The sequence below is a fragment of the Octopus bimaculoides genome, chromosome 4 (genome assembly GCF_046866305.1).
Source record: "Octopus bimaculoides isolate indiv1 chromosome 4, ASM4686630v1, whole genome shotgun sequence".
Classification (NCBI taxonomy): domain Eukaryota; kingdom Metazoa; phylum Mollusca; class Cephalopoda; order Octopoda; family Octopodidae; genus Octopus; species Octopus bimaculoides.
Window position 1 is genome coordinate 20,460,403 of NC_142931.1, and position 17,098 is coordinate 20,477,500.

At 36.7% G+C, this 17,098-nt stretch overlaps 1 protein-coding gene across 1 annotated transcript in view; it reads right to left on the reverse strand.

Annotated features, from left to right (window-relative positions):
- The window catches only part of LOC106881541 (sec1 family domain-containing protein 1), a 107,110-nt gene that overhangs the window by 5,595 nt on the left and 84,417 nt on the right, over window positions 1-17,098 (reverse strand). The window contains exons 19-22 of the mRNA XM_014931969.3: window positions 7,484-7,559; window positions 4,194-4,297; window positions 1,136-1,172; window positions 913-978 (exon numbers count right to left, since the gene is read on the reverse strand). Coding sequence (XP_014787455.1) covers window positions 913-978; window positions 1,136-1,172; window positions 4,194-4,297; window positions 7,484-7,559 — 283 coding nt within the window. The remainder of the gene's footprint in view (window positions 1-912; window positions 979-1,135; window positions 1,173-4,193; window positions 4,298-7,483; window positions 7,560-17,098) is intronic.

Consider the following 17,098-nt stretch of genomic DNA (forward strand, 5'->3'; position numbering starts at 1 on the left):
ATCAGGTTGAGCAGGTACAGAAGCAAATGTGGGGATATGCAAATTAGACACATCTCACCTGTGCTTGTGCCACATAAAAAGCACTAAGTCCACTCTTCTGAGTTGTTGGTGTTAAGAAGGGCATCCAGCTGTAAAAATCCTGCCATAACAGACACAGAAGTCTAGCACAGGCTATGACCTGGCTGGCTCTTGTAGTACCATCACAGCCATGCTAGCATGGAACATGGATGTGAAATGATGATGTTGACGTATAGATATAAAAAGGATCATCTTACACAGAGTACAAATGACAGAGAAAATTAATGGGATAGGAGAAAAGTATTACAAGTCCAACACCTGTTTCTGGAGGCTTGGTGATCCATAGTAATGTTCGTAGATTTAGTCCATCAGAAAACGTGGCTGTATGGATGCATTTAACATAGGATGAAATGAGCCTCCATCTTCAGGGAAGAGATCTTACATTTCAAGTTCAAAGATGGACTGATTAAATGTGAAGATTGTTTATCCCCATATTCGTGTGTGTATGTGTGTCCCCATGGTATGTATATCTCTGTGAATGTTTATAAAACTACACTGAGCTATGGCAACAGGCAGTGACATCAACATTTGTGGCTGGGCTGCAACCAGTGATGTTTGATAACATTTCCTGTCCAAAAATCATCCACTGGCTCTGCACTTTCAAATTCCTCTGAGGTAAAAAAAAATCCTTCACTTGAAAAACAAGTTAGGTGTTAGTGACAGGAATTGAATCCAACCATACGAATCATGCTTCAATTTTTTGTTGTCTAATGTCTGTTTATCCATGTCCAAATTTTGCCACCATGAAAAAAACAACTGTCATTAAATGGAACAGAATAAAAGAACAAAGTTTGAAAGTTGTTTTTTTTTAAGTAACAATAGATATCCACTTACTTTGACATAGTCCTGCAGATTTTGGTACTCTATGTAATTTCCTCCACCAACAATGAAAACATAGGCCTGAGAACAAGAACAAAGATATTACAGAAAACAGAATATAAAAAGTGGAGTATATTCAGTGAAAAATGATAGACAATTTGATAATTTCAATGGCTGAATTTATATATATATATATATATATATATATATATATAAAAGAGAGAGAGAAGTGTTTTACCTCTTGGAATGGAGATTTATTTCTGGCAACAGCAGAACTGCAATATTAAGAAAAACAATAGTTCAATACATATAGTAAACAACATAAAGATGAAACTATCATACATTGTCAAGATAAGGAGACACAAACATAAATGCACACTAACATATATACACGTGTGTGTTTGTATTAAAATGTAGTTTTGATGAAGCATTGTGATATTGTGTGTATTAAAATGTAATTTTGGTGAAGCATTGTGTGTGTGTGTGTGTGTGTGTGTGTGCATACACAACAGATTTCTCTTTCAATTCCCCTCTTTACCACATCCACTCAAGGCTTTGGTCGACCCGTGGCTATTATAGAAGATAACTGCCCAAGGTGTCGTGCAGTAGGACTGAATACAGAACCATGTAACTGGGAAGCACATTTCTCAACCACACAGCCACACCTGCACCAAGCACCATTCGAACGTGGGTCATTGCAAGTGCTGCCTGACTGGCTCCCATGCCGGTGGCACATAAAAAGCACCATTCAAGCGTGATCGATGCCAGTAATGCCTGAATGGCACTAATGCCGGTGGCACATAAAAAGCACCCACTACACTCTCAGAGTGGTTGGCGTTAGGAAAGGCATCCAGCTGTAGAAACTTTGCCAGATCAGATTGGAGTCTGGCACAGCTTCCTGACTTGCTAGTCCTCAGTCAAACCGTCCAACCCATGCCAGTATGGAAAATGGATGTTAAACAACGATGATGACGATTCTTATGACAATTTCATGCTATAGACTTATTTTAATTATATTTGGAGATAAAAAGTCTTTTATCACAGTTTCACAGTACCAATCATAGCAGATGCTGTTATACACTGCTGGTCACAATGCACTTCCAATTCTGTCTTGATTGCACCATTCTTTCTCATCTTGACCCAAATTGCTTGACTAAATCATCTTCCCATCATCATGGAGGCCTTCCAAATGGCTTTCTCCAATCTCTTAGATACCACACAGCAACGAAAACTAAAATATGTTTCAGTGTTTTTAATCCAACATCATCTTGAGGATGTTAAATTTAAACATGATGTAAAAATCCACTTTCCTGGTCATTTTTACGAGCAACTTGTAGCTGCCAAAGATACAATCCATCATTTGTTGTAACAATAATCTAGATAGACTTCAATGTCAAGTGAAATTTGAATTGCTTCATTCTTTGACAAGTTGTTGACATAGAAGTAATTGTAAAGTGACAAAGTCCTAGGCTGTAGCAAATAGGTGCATATCACGAGAATTGAGATTGGGGTATTCACAAAGAGTAGACACTTGAATGAAGTATATCTTTAATGAATACATAGTTTTGTTTATTTGTTGAAATTATGAAATATATCTCAAAATGCATCAAATCACCACCACTGACATTTTTATGTCCACATTTTCCCTGCTGGCATGTTAATCAGACAAGACTTCATAAGGCAATAATGCTACATCCCCAACTGGTTAAAGATGACAGCTTACTTAAGAATTCAAACATTTTATTCCATCACTCTGCTGTACTGTGCCTCTGACAAAATAAAATGAAGCACACAATGGCTCAATCACTTGATGTAAACAGGAACTACAAAGCAGTATATTTCACCATTGTAAGCTTGTAGATAAGAAAACGGAACATGTTGCTGGTACTGGCTTGTGCCTATAGCTGAGACACATAACATTGAGTGGCTCAGGTCAACTAACTGCAAATAGGTGCCACAGGGTGAAATGAGTCACTACTGTAGAGAGGTTCATAGCCTTGCATTGCTGGATTCAGTTCCACCAACAGAAGAAAACTGCCAGTGATAGAATGATGACCTATCAAAGAAGAAATATCTTTTTTGTGTGTTTAACATCTTGGAAAGGAAATCTGCTTACTGGACTAAAAGAATGTAGAGGTCCTTGAGGAAAAGTAACTATCCAAAAATAACAGCGGAAATGCTACACAACCAACTAACAAGAGATTTGCTAACTTACATTGCAATCTTTAAATCCTTCCACCTGGGCCAAAAGAAAACAATGGAAAACCCAATCCAGTATAACCTAACTTTAATCATTCAATGAAGACAAACATCTCCAACTGAACATCAACAAACTAACTAATTACAGGACATTATTTTGTGGACTAGCAGAATTGTTAAAGCATGGGACAAAATGCTCAGTAGTATTTCTTAGGGACTAAACATAGAGGGGATAAACATCATCATCATCATCATCGTTTAACGTCCGCTTTCCATGCTAGCATGGGTTGGACGATTTGACTGAGGACTGGTGAAACTAGATGGCTACACCAGGCTCCAATCTGATTTGGCAGAGTTTCTACAGCTGGATGCCCTTCCTAACGCCAACCACTCAGAGAGTGTAGTGGGTGCTTTTACGTGCCACTGGCACGAAGGCCAGTCAGGCAGTACTGGCAATGGCCACACTCAAAATGGTGTATCTTATGTGCCACCTGCACAAGAGCCAGTCCAGGGGCACTGGCAACGATCTCGCTCGAAAATCCTTACACATGTCACGGGCACAAGTGCCAGAAAGGCGATGCTGGGCACAGGTGCCATCCTGATTAAGGACAGACAAAGGGATTAAGTCAGTTACATCGATCCTAGTGCATAACTGGCACTTAATTTATCGACCCCAAAAGGATGAAAGGCAAAGTCAACCTCGGTGGAATTTGAACTCAGAACATAAAGAAAGATGAAATACCGCTAAGCATTTCGCCCAGCGTGCTAACGTTTCTGCCAGCTTAGTGGTATGTCTTCTGACTCTTTATGTTCTGAATTCTAATCCTGCTGCAGTCAACTTTGCCTTTCAACCTTTTGGGCTCAGTATAATAAAGTACTCGTGATAGTAAGATTGTAGTTTCAATTCCTGGACCAGGTGATGCGTTGTGTTCTTGAGCAAAACATTTCATTTCATGTTGCTCCAATCCACTCGGCTGGTAAAAAAGAGTAATCCTGCAATGAACCAGCATCCCGTCCAGGGAGGGATACACCAGAGAAACCAGCCCTATCACTCCTTACAGAGTGATGTGGACTAAGCACAATATAGAAATACTTACCCATCACCTCGCAATAACTTGGGATCAAAATATCGAAAATCTTCAATTTCTGGTAAAGATTTCATTTCCATCAAAGCATCAACGATTCGAGTCACTGGAAGATTCTGAAAGAACAAAGATAACTTTTCATATATCTTGGTAGTTTACATTTCAGATTTCATTAAATATTTCTGCAATATTTTCATATGTTAATATGACCAGGTAAACTACAATGTATCCGGCACTTCTAAATAGGTTTTGCTTTTGTTTTCGATTACCATTAAGCATGATTAAGAGCCTAAAAAAAACAAAAAAAATCAATCCGATGTACTGGACATAAGTTTTAGTTTTCACTAGGAAATTGTTTATTATGCTACTTGTCACAACTGAAGGATATATTACATCGATCAATACATGACATAGCCTTGGGCCAACCGAAACCGTGTGAGTGGATTTGGTAGACAGAAACTGAAAGAAGCCTCTCTGTGTGTGTTTCTGATGTTCCCCACTACTGCTTGACAACCAGTATTGGTGTGTTTGCATCATTGTAACTTAGCAGTTTGATAAAAGAGACTAACAGAGTCAACACCGGGCTTAAAAAGTAGAGTCCAATTCCTTCAACTAAAAACTCTTCCATGCAATGCCCCAGCATTGCCATAGTGTAATGACTGACACAAGGTAAATAAAAGATATATATATATATATATATAAAAGGAAAATAGGTGGTGGTTGATAATGGTGGTGGTAGTGGTGGTACTGGCAATGATGATGATGGAGATACTGCCGAATAACAGATGTGAGAGATCTAAGTAGCACCATCAATCAACTTTCTGGGACAATGATGGCAGCAAGCACCCCACTCGCACCCCACCGATAGATGTGGGTGGGTGATGTGTCACCCAAGAACAGTAGATGTCAAAGATAAGCCACAGTCTACCACATACACATTCAATGTCAACAACACACACATAAATATCAGTAAATACAATATAATCCGTTTACACACATACATACAAACAAACACATGCACAACCAAAGAGTATACAGACTCTACATGGTCACCTGCCCTGCAAGAAACAGCAGCCAAATAACACCCTATTATCATCATCATTCAATGTTCACTTTTCCATGTTTGCATGGGTTGAGACAGAAATTTTGAGGCAGATTTTCTACAGCTGGATGCTCTTCCTGCTGTCAACCCTCACCTGTTTCCAAACAAGGTAATATTTTCACTGAAGATTGGAAATGAAGGACATCACTCATATAGCAGTGACATTTGTTTTAAACTATCACATGAAATTAAGGCAAGGGGACATTAACACACACACACACAGACACACAAATACACACATATGTATAGACACACAAATATACATACATACACACCCACACATGTATAGACACACAAATACACACATGTATAGACATACAAATACACACACATGTATAGACACACAAATGCACACACACATGTATAGACACACAAATACACACACACATGTATAGACACACAAATACACACACACATACGTTTCTTTGAATTTCCATCTACCAAATCCACTTATAAGGCTTTGGTTGGCCTTTAGAAGACATGTGCCTAAGGTGCCATGCCATAGGACTGAACCCAAGACCATAGAGTTGGGAAACAAACATCTTACCACACAGCCATGTCTGCACCTATCATCTGAAAAATGGAAAGACATTAAATAATGTAATTATAGATACCCCTTAAAAAGACAGCATGCTTATGGTTGGAATGCCTTTGAACATAGGTCTACTCAATCAGGGTTGACCTGGGGTTAAACAATAATGGCAACAACCACCAAAGACCCTCTGGACATATTAGAATGTATTTCTATGAGGGTGTGAAAGAAGTGGGTGGGGATTTACGCAAAGTAGAAGATAACAACTGCTATGTAGTTTCCTTCCGGCAAGAAAACCAAAAATTGTATTTACTGGCAGCAATATTCTTTATGGCGAGTGTATTGGATTACAATATAATAATTTCAGTAAAGTAATGTTGTGAACGGTGGAAGGGAATAGTGGCAAAAATCATTCTTTTATATAAACCATCATAATATATGCCCATTGTTCAAAGGGTTGAATATATAAGAGGCTGAATCAATTACCCATGGGATCAGAGTTCTTATGTCAAAGAAAACAAATTTATTAGTAAAAGAAAGAAAAAATGTACCAATCTACCAAAAGAGAATTTCTTTCCACCCCTTTCTTCACATCAAGACAAAAGTTAAATGTGTATTCACATAGAAACTTATTTATTCATATCCATCTGATATTTCCATATGTTGTCTTATTGATATTGCAGTGGGATTGGTGGAGAACACATAATAAAATATTGATATTCTGCAAAGGATGATCACTATATTTTGTGTTCAAATCCACCTAGGATTTTTTTTCTTTTTTCTCTTATCATTACATGATTTCTCTTTTCTTTTTTTTAACCCTAATTACCAGAGACTTACAAACAGCTTGCTTATGCAAATGCTATCAATTGAAAACTCTGCATACTGGACAACAGTAATTTTCAGGGGTCATTAACAGAGAATGCACACAGCTTCAGGGCCTTCCTCTCAACAGCTTTACAGGGCACTGGCTCCCTTGAGACAGATATGAGGTCCCCATCTACTGGATCAACTGACTAATATTCGATCTTAATTCCTTCAACCCAGGATCATCAGCACCATTCCAAATGTGGAGTGATGTAGGTCTGACTTACAAGATGGGGGTGATAGAAAAAGCATAGTTTCCATTTTTAAACAATTAAAAAAGAGACAATTATTATTGTAAAATGCTGGTTACATAGGATACTCTGTTGATAGAGTTGCTCTTCATTGTAACCATGGAGAAATTAATTTTGAGTTTCTCAAGTTAACTCAGCTGCTTTAGTCAGTCTTGAGTTCAAAATTAATTTCATAGATGAGGGGCAGTTAGTATCAGCTGTCTCTAGTACCATTGGAACTCCCTTTTTTTTTTCATTTGTTGTAAGTCTGCTCTCAATCAGAGCTGGCCAGGAGCTAAATAGCAATCTACATGCAAGTAAAATTGGTTATGTCAAGGACACATTACACCATTAGTGACAGGATATAAACTGTCACTCTCTTTATTAGTTGTCCAATACTCTAATCAAGTCAATCATGTCTATTTTATGACCAGCTTTACATATTCATGGCAATATCTAAGACAGTTAACTGAGAATGACTGGGTTCAAATGTTACAATTTATAGAATAAATAATTTGAGATGGATTTCAATTAAAAGATGTATATAGAACAGAGAAGGAAATGTTCTTACATGTTTTTTCACAACAAGGTTCTTCACACCTTCCATAACAAATTGGGAACCCTGGTTCATCAGTTTGGAGAACATTCTGGAAAATAAAATAACAAAGTTTTTGTTCAGAGAAAAATTGGCAAGAATAAGGATTTCTAGCATGTAACATTTGGTAGTATAAAAGACACACATCAATTTCAGCAGTACATATTCAGGAAAAGAATTTTTTAGTGCTTTAAGACATGTAATATTTAAAGCAATTTTGAATATAGGACTGGATTAAATATGATGGGTATAAGAGCACTTGTTTTTTGTTTTGTTTTGTTTTTGTTTTTTCAAGGTAGAAGAAACAATTACATCAACCTAGTACACAACTGGTACTTAGATGAACAGTAAAGTTGCACCCCCCATCCAACTGGAATTCAGACATAACTAAATACCGAGAAACATTTTGTCTATCACTGAATGCACCATCAACAGATAAAAGCTGCCTCTGAACTCAATATTAAGGACTTCTACAATTGACAGAAAGTCACAAATTTATATGTAAAGAAAGCAGGTTTGTGGACTGAAATATATCAATCAAAGACATGTTAAAGAAAGTCAGCTTGGGTAGAACTTGAAATCATTATGTAATAGAATAATTAAATACTGTTAGTAGAACAGTGGTCTAAATACCTAAGTGTGCCACTCCACTACATTCCTAACATGTCTGCATATTTTAGATATAGGTCTTCAGTAAAAAATATACCAACCATTAACCTGTGCAGTAGAGTGTCATATTATTAGAAGCAGACCTCAATTATTTTCTTAATGCACTTACACCCAGACAATCCTGCAACTAGTTTCATATTTATAAAATGGTCTTTTTTCAACAATGTAATTTATATGTATATACATTTATACATTCATATCAGTTCTGGCTAAAGCATAGAACAAGATAAACAACATTCTGTTCTAAATATAATTTGCTTCCATAAGAACTTTATAAGACTCAGTGGGACTGTGAAGAAAAAGTTTCAATTTTCCTAATTGAAAGTATTATCACATGAAGAGATTGTTGTTGTTTGTTTTTTTTCAGCCTATATACTATAACTGATCCATGCCAGATTGTGTGGCTAATGTTTATTTACATGTAACATAAGCAGTGCAGTGAGAAGTGTAAAATCAGCAGTTTATTCACAAAGAAAACTTGGAATAAGCCAACTCTTTCAGAATTTTGTAAAGAAGTAACAATCTTTAGTTTGAAATAGTGATAGCCAGAGTGTGTGTGTGTGTGTGTGTGTGTGTGTGTGTGTGTGTGTGTGTGTGTGTGTGTGTGTGTGTGTGCTGCATCATCATCATCATCATCACCACCACCACCACCCCCATCATCATCATCATCATTATTATTAAGGCAGTGAGTTGGCAGATTTGTATCACATTGGACAAAATGCTTAGCAGCATTCCATCTGTCTTTACATTCTGAGTTCAAATGCCACTGAGGTTAACTTTGCCTTTCACCCCAGTACTCAACTAGTAATCCCAAAAGGGATCAACAAAAAAAAAAAAGGAGTCAATAAAAAAGGGGTCAATAAAAGAAAGTACCAGTTGAGCACTGGGGTTGATTGTAATCAAATAACCCCTCCCCCAAAATTGCTGGCCTTGTGCCAAAATTTGAAATCAATATTTTCCCATGACCAGACATGTTTTCATGAAAGACTATCATGCAATGTCAAGGTGGGGAGATGGTCATACTCACACACACACACACACACACACACACACAGAGGCACCTTTTAGTTTTTATCTATCAAATCCACTCACAAGGCTTCTGGTCAACCCAAAGCTGTAGTAGAAGACTACTACAAAGTGCTGTGCAGTGGGACTGAACCTGAAACGATGTGGAAGGGAAGCAGACTTCTTACCATTAAGAAGAAACAGTTTCTAAAAAAAGTTTTCAAGAAAAAGACTACAAAAATGATATGCATCTTACAAGTCATCCAGTTTGGTAGTTGAAGTCAGTCTGAAGATAAATAAGGATTCCTTCACCCATGCCGGTGCCACATAAAAAAGTGCCCAATACACTCTGTAAAGTGGTTGGCATCAGGAAGGCATAGAAACCATGCCAAAACAGACAATTGGAGCTTAGTTCAACTCTCCAGCTGCTCAGCCCCTGAGTTACCATGGAAAACAAATGTTAAATGATAATGATGATGATGGTGAAGGTTATATATTTGTAGAGTGGTGAGTGTGTACAATCAACTGAATTGCCAAGAGGTACATTTATGAAACTTATTTCTGGTGAGAGTGAAATACAAAGCAAAACCGACTCCGACAGGAATTGAACTCAGAAATGTTGAAATACCAGTACTTAATATCGGCTCCTTATGTTCTATCATCTGCCATTTGAAGATAAATTATAACAACAATGGTTGTTTCTGATGAAAACAATATTGCTGCTGCTACTGATGATGATGAGGTAGAAGAGGTGGAGGAAAAGGAAGGGTGATGATAATGAAGATAATGATGAAGACCACAAGAACAACAGTGATGAGAAGACAGTGATTGATGATGAGTGATGATATCTTTATTTGCCATAAAAGCAGAAATTGAATAAATAAATAAAATAAAAAGCAAACAGTTAAACAGACAATTAGAAATTGAGTTTGTAAAATAAAAATTACGATTACGGTGATGGAGTGTTGGTAGAGGAAGAGATGAAAATGATGATGGTGAACTCATAGTAAAAGTAGAAATGAGAAGGTACAATTGTTCTACATCAGTGAAAGGGACATGGTGTATAAAAAGGGAGTCATACAATTTCTACAATCTATTTATTAAACCGAAGTATCCCCACTGCAGTCTGTTTATTGAAACCTACTGAATGTGCAGCCAAGTGGTCATTCAGGTTCAAGCTTCAGTGATCACTGCTGACATAATCGCTCAATGAAAGCTATTTGACGAGATTTAGCACGTGGTCAATGTTTTAACACACCACAGGACAATACATTGCACCAATATAACAATATTAATTATTAAATGCAACACCCACGTAGACAATGCAGGAAATCAATATTGGTTAATTGTCAAACAATGCTTATCGTCTGGCAGGTGTTTTGGAACAGAATTGCGTTCAACCATGTGAAAATTTACAAAATTCTGTTTATTCTCAAACACTATTCCTGTCCTTTTTTTTTTTTTTCTCACTCATTTCACTAAATACCTGCTCAACAGGTTTAGCTGAAAAATTCTCTCCACATTACTTTCTGTTGTTAGGTCAACATCTCATTAACCTTTATCCAATCCCTTCCCTTCTTTTACTTGTTTCAGTCCTTTGACTGTGGCCATGCTGGAGCACCACCTTTAGTTGAGCAAATCGGCCCCAAGACTTATTCTTTGTAAGCCTAGTACTTATTCTATCGGTCTCTTTTGCCGAACTACTAAGTTTACGGGGACCACACCACTATCGGTTGTCAAGTCATGTTGGGGGAACAAACAGAGACAAAAATATACACACATAAACATATATATATATATATATATATATATATATATATATATATATATATACATACGATGGGCTTCTTTCAATTTCCATCTACCAAATCCACTCACAAGGCTTTGGTCAGCTCGAGGCTATAGTAGAAGACACTTGTCCAAGGTGCCACGGAGTGGGAATGAACCAAGAACCATGTTGTTGGTAAGCAAGCTACTTACCACACAGCCACTCCTGCACCTCCCTATTATTAAATTCAACTTTAGCCTTCAAAGGACTATCCCCAACCAAGATACAAAATATTTATATATATATATATATATATATATATATATATATATATAAACATCATTTAATGTTCGTTTCCATGCATGGCTTGGGGAGAAGCTGGCAAGGCCAGGAGTCACACCAGGTTTCAGAATTTGTTTTGGTATGGTTTCTACAGCTGGACGCTCTTCCTAATGCCAACCACTTTACAGAGTATACTGGGTGCATCTTACATGGCACCAGTGTGTGTGTGGAGGAGGGGGGGGGGGGGGGTAATAGGTACAGTCGTGATTCTGTGGTTAAGAAGCTTATTTTCCAACTATGTAGTCTCGGGTTCAGTCCTACTGTGGAGTTCCTTGGGCAAATGTCATCTACAAGGCCAGCCAAAGCCTTGTGATTGTATTTGGAAGATGGAAACTGTAAGAAAACTATCTTATATGTATGTGACTGTGTGTATGTGTGTAATAATGCTTAGCCATCATGTGATAATTGCCTGAAAACAGGTGAGGTTGGCAACAGGAATCCAGCTGTAAAAAAAACTGCCTCAACAAATTCCATCTGACCCATGCATGCATAGAAAAGTGTACCTTAAATGATGACGATGATTATAACGTCACCTTCTACTGTCTGCCTTCTCCATTCAGTGAGATTGAACCCAAGACCACATGGTTAATAAAAGTGTATGTATATCTCATCATCATTTAACATCCATTGTCCATGCTGGCATGGGTTGGACGGTTTGACTGGACTGGCATGCTGGAAGGCATTTGACGAGATTTAGCATGTGGTCAATGTTTTAACACACCGTGGGACAATACATTGCACCAATATAACAATATTAATTTGGCAACCACTAATAAAGCACATTACACTACCTCTGGCATTCGAATACTATTTTTTCCACCTTGTTTCGCATATATGTGCTAACTCCGGTATATCTATCTATCTATCTATATATTACACCACCTGTCCTTGTCTGTTGTTTTTTTTGTAAATTCTCCCATATATATATATATATATATATATAAACTCAATGATTGAAAGATATGTCACTGAAGATGCCTTTATATTTCAACACACAGGTATCAACAAAAAAGGGCTCTTTTGCTTTATTATCAGACCCTTTTGTGTGCTACTAAAAAAGATTCCCTTCAGCAATATTCACCAATTACAATCTTCACCATCATTAAATTCTTCCTTAAATCCATGGAATATGTCCAAAACTTAGAGACGGTATATCTCATTACATCACATTAAGTTGGATATTAATTCAAGTGATTAAGAAGGTTTCTTTAAAATTGACACAAGACAGTATGCTCTTTGATGATGATGGTGGCAGCAGTGGTTATGGCAGTGGTGTTACTTCCATTATCAGAGTTAGAGAACAGTGTCGACAATGATTGTGATGGTGATGATAAAACCAGTGTAGACAGACAATGTTATCTGCCCAACTAATGCAATGATAACCACTCTAATAAAACTAAGCTGATTCTTACTTCAGCAATACCTTTACTAAGAAAGCCGTTATCTGTTACATTGAAATCAGGTGGAGGAGAAATTCCTTATAATTCCTCACAGATCTTTTGGCAGAATACATTAACATGAGCGTATGGAGGTGGTTTATGAGCAGGAGATGTGAATTGTGTTTTATGAGTTTACTGTTTGGTTAGAATGAAAATATGTATAAACGAGAGAGAGAGAGAGAGGGAGAGAGAGGGGGGGGGGAGAAAATGTGTGTGTGTGTGTGTGTGTCTACATGTGAACATAGTTGTATATGATTATGAGTTTGCTATATAGCATGATTGACTCAGTGTGTGTGTGTGTGTGATGATAATGATGTTACATATATATCACCATAACATCTCATCACCGTTTTACATCTGCTTTCTATGCAGGCATGGGTTGGATGGACACACACATACGTTCACACACATACGTTCACACACATACGTTCACACACATCTGTGTGTGCATTTAGAGTGTGTGTCTAGGCTTGTGAATGTAATGATTGTGCACACTAAACCGAGGATATAATTATCAATGTGAATGATAAACAGAAAGGAGGAAGAGAGAGAGAGAAGTAAACAATCATTCAATAGGCTTTCAAGTGTTAAACAGTGTCCAAGTTGTTATAATAATGTGTCTCTTATATGTCTGTATTGAAGATGTTGATGATTAAACCAGCAGTGAGAAAAGAGGGAGTTTAGAAGATACCATAGGTAAATAATTGAAAACTATTAAAAATATTTCTTACATCACCACTACCATTACTATGGAACTAACCAGAAAAAAAGAAAACTGGTTTAAAATGGTGGAAATAATGACATAAGAGTCTTTAAATGCTTTTCATGATTCCTGGAAGAATAATATATTTATAGATAAAAATAATAAAATACTGATGGCAATTATGATTTTGAATTTAGAATGTCTCTTTCACTCTTTTCTTTCCTCTTACACAGGCAAACTTTTTCGTAATTTAAAACCTCATATCCTGGTCCTGTCATATAACAACCTAGTACACTTTTAGATTTCCTAATGTAGATTTTGATTAACAATTAACAAATTACGGAATCTTTTCATGCTTCAGCCTCCAAGGAGGACTTATCGTGTAGTCTTGTAGCCAGTTATATCTTGCAGTAATATTGGTTTCAAATTTTAGCACAAAGCCAGCAATTTTTGGTGGGGTGGTGAGTGGGAGTCGATTATATCAACCCCAGTGCTCAACTGGTGCTCATTCTATTGCCCCCTAAAGGATGAAAAGCAAAGTCAACCTCAGGGGAATTTGAACTCCCACCCATGCCAGCATGGAAGGCAGACGTTAAATGATGATGATGAAGAATACACAAATGAACAAGATGCTGCCTGTCATGCTAGTGACTCTGCCAGCTTCTTGCAGTAATACTGTGATTAATTCCTTCTCACCCAAACCCAGCCCTACCACAAAATGACTGTCTACTTGTAGAAGTCCTTGAGTTATTGAGACACAGCAGCCTATTTGCTATTTCCTATCAACAAATGGTTCCATTTCTGTTTACATTTATCTATCATCAGTTTTATGAAAGCAGCATGTATGCACAAACAAACAAACAAACAAACAAACAAACACACACACTATGGCAGTGCATCTTTCTATAATATGTCATTTACATGCATGATCTAGTCATGATATAAGACTGTCTTTATATGGTTGTTCAACAAAAAAAGACCCAGATGTAAAGTGGTTGGGGCTAGGAAGGGCATCCAACAATTAAAAAAAAAAAAGAATTATGCCAAGGTAGACATTATTGGAGCTTGATGAAGTCCTTGGACATATTGGAGCCTGTCTTTATATGGTTGTTCAACCTGCAAGAAACAGCAGCAAAATCTCACCCAAATTACACCCTACTTTCTTCAAAAAAGAAGGATATATTTGGTAATGTAATCCTAGATATCCTGTCTGAAAAAAAACAAAAAGAACTTCATGGTCAGATTTAGAAAGCCTTTGATTATAGGACCGCTTGATTTAGACAATGAAGAATCATCACTTCTTTAATAGTTGCATTTCAGTGGCAATTTCTGACTTGATCCACAGTGCATTTCTCTCACAGAAGAATAGGTGTACTACACTAAAGGATACCTGCACATAATGGCAACTCAAGCAGGCCTCTCCAAGTAACAAACAACATTCCCATTTAAATCTTGTGTCAGAAATTAAGAGAAAGAAGTAACTGACCTAGAGGTCAATAAAGTTTTCTAATTTGAAAAGTAGAACAGGTTGACTCAGTACTGTACCATTCAGCAATACACATGGATTAATAACCCATTCTTTACATTATAAGACCAGCTTGTTTCCAGCTGACTATCTTAACTTCTTCCACCATCAATGCCTAGCTAGCATAGGCTTATTTAACCTATATCTTAGAGTCTCTTACACTTTTGATAGTCTTTAATGATTGCTTGGATATTATGCCTGTGTTGGTGTTGTAGTTTTCTTCTTTCTATTTGCTAGCCCAGAACTCCACTAACTTGTCTGGTCTCAAACCACTTAAATGGGCGACAGCTGTTGTCCTATGTTATAGACCACTTTTATTTTGAGTAAACAAGTTGTTACTCTTCTAACTTTAGTTGCATATTTTCTATAATGCAATTGATTCAGCTAACAATTTCTTTCTTATTTACTTGCAAATCCTGAACTATTAATAGCCTGTACTATGCAGATATCTTTAAATCATTCAAAATTCCAAATTATTTATAATTTACTATGTCTAAACAAGCCATTCACTGCCCTTCAACTCTTCATTCTGTCCTTTAATTTATATTCTCATTTATTACAATCTTCATTCTTGTCTTTTATATCTATATTCTTTACCCTAGCTACAGTCTTTCCTATTATAATATCCATATTGTCTACTTTTATTAAATAGCATTGTAGTTGTTGATGACATCAAGTAAAGTATGTTTGATACAGATTTGGTTTGGTAAGAGCCATGCACAAAATTCTTGACCATTAAGCCTCTTGGTAACTTTTGGGTGCCTTATTGCCATTATCTATGTCTTGCAGCTCCTAATTGTTTTCTCTTTTTCCCCTCACCCACCCATTTTCTCCAACTAAATGTGAGTAGCCATGCAGATCCCTCTGTAGGAATGTGCTGTCCCTTGACTCCAAAGTAATTCCCCTCATTCCCTAGCATGAAGCTGACCACCACCACCCCACCTCTCACAGAGCTCGTAGTCCTGCAAGCTGCATGGTGATCTCTATATTGCAGAAAGCACAAAAAAAAGGACCCAGATGTAAAGTGGTTGGAGTTAGGAAGGGCATCCAACAATTAAAAAAAAAAAAAGAATTATGCCAAGGCAGACATTGGAGCTTGATGACGTCCTTGGACATATTGGAGCCTGTAAAATTGTCCAACCCATGCCAGCATGAAACATGGACATTAAATGATGATGCAGACAGACAGTTGTCAAGCAGTGGCGGAAGACAAACATAAACACATACATACATATGTATATAGTGAACTACTGTTGGATGAAACCTCAACAAGCTGGCTTATCTATGTTAGTTCTCAATCTACAATGTGTGTGCGTGTGTGTCAGCGAAAGATATACACAATGGTGAGAAATTGCTAATAAATCATTGTACTAAAAAAAAAAAAAAGTACCAATACCCTGTGGTATTTCATCCTCCCCAGTTAGCAAGCACAGACATGCCACTTGTCATTGGATAATGCAATGAACCAAAGATTGGAACACTGAAAATCTATAACCAATGATGTTTATTCACAGAAACCTGATGTTAAAAAACTAAATAAAATAAGTGCTTTGTGAATTTAATTAATTGTGCTTTCCCCCAAAAATATGGAGACTTTGTACTGATGTTTGAACTCTTAATTTTTTTTTATTTAAACACTGAGAATTTTTCATTGTAACAAAAATAATGATGTAAAATTGTTAAATTAATTAGAGAACATAATTAGAAGGACAACATTTAATTAAGCAATATTTGTTCACTCTCAATTATATTTTCTACTTTGTTTCAAAATATAAGCATGAATTTGGTATCCAATCTGAGGTTAATTAAATAAATTTTTGTCCAATTTGATTATTGAAATTGTTTTAAATTATATAATTCCTGTTTCATTCGCTTTTTAATTATTTTGGTCTTTTTATTTTCTGTATTTTTATTAATTTAATTTTAGAAAGAAAATGGTAGAGTGACAAAGGAGTTAGACTACGGGGTTTTATATTGTAAGATGACATCCACTACAAAAGTTTTATAGTTTCCTTGAGCAGTTTATCATCACAATCAATATCATCTTTTAATGTCCACTTTTCCATGCTTGTATGGGTTGGACAGAATACTTGGAGGATTTTTTACAGCCAGATGCCCTTCCTGTTACCAACCCTCATCT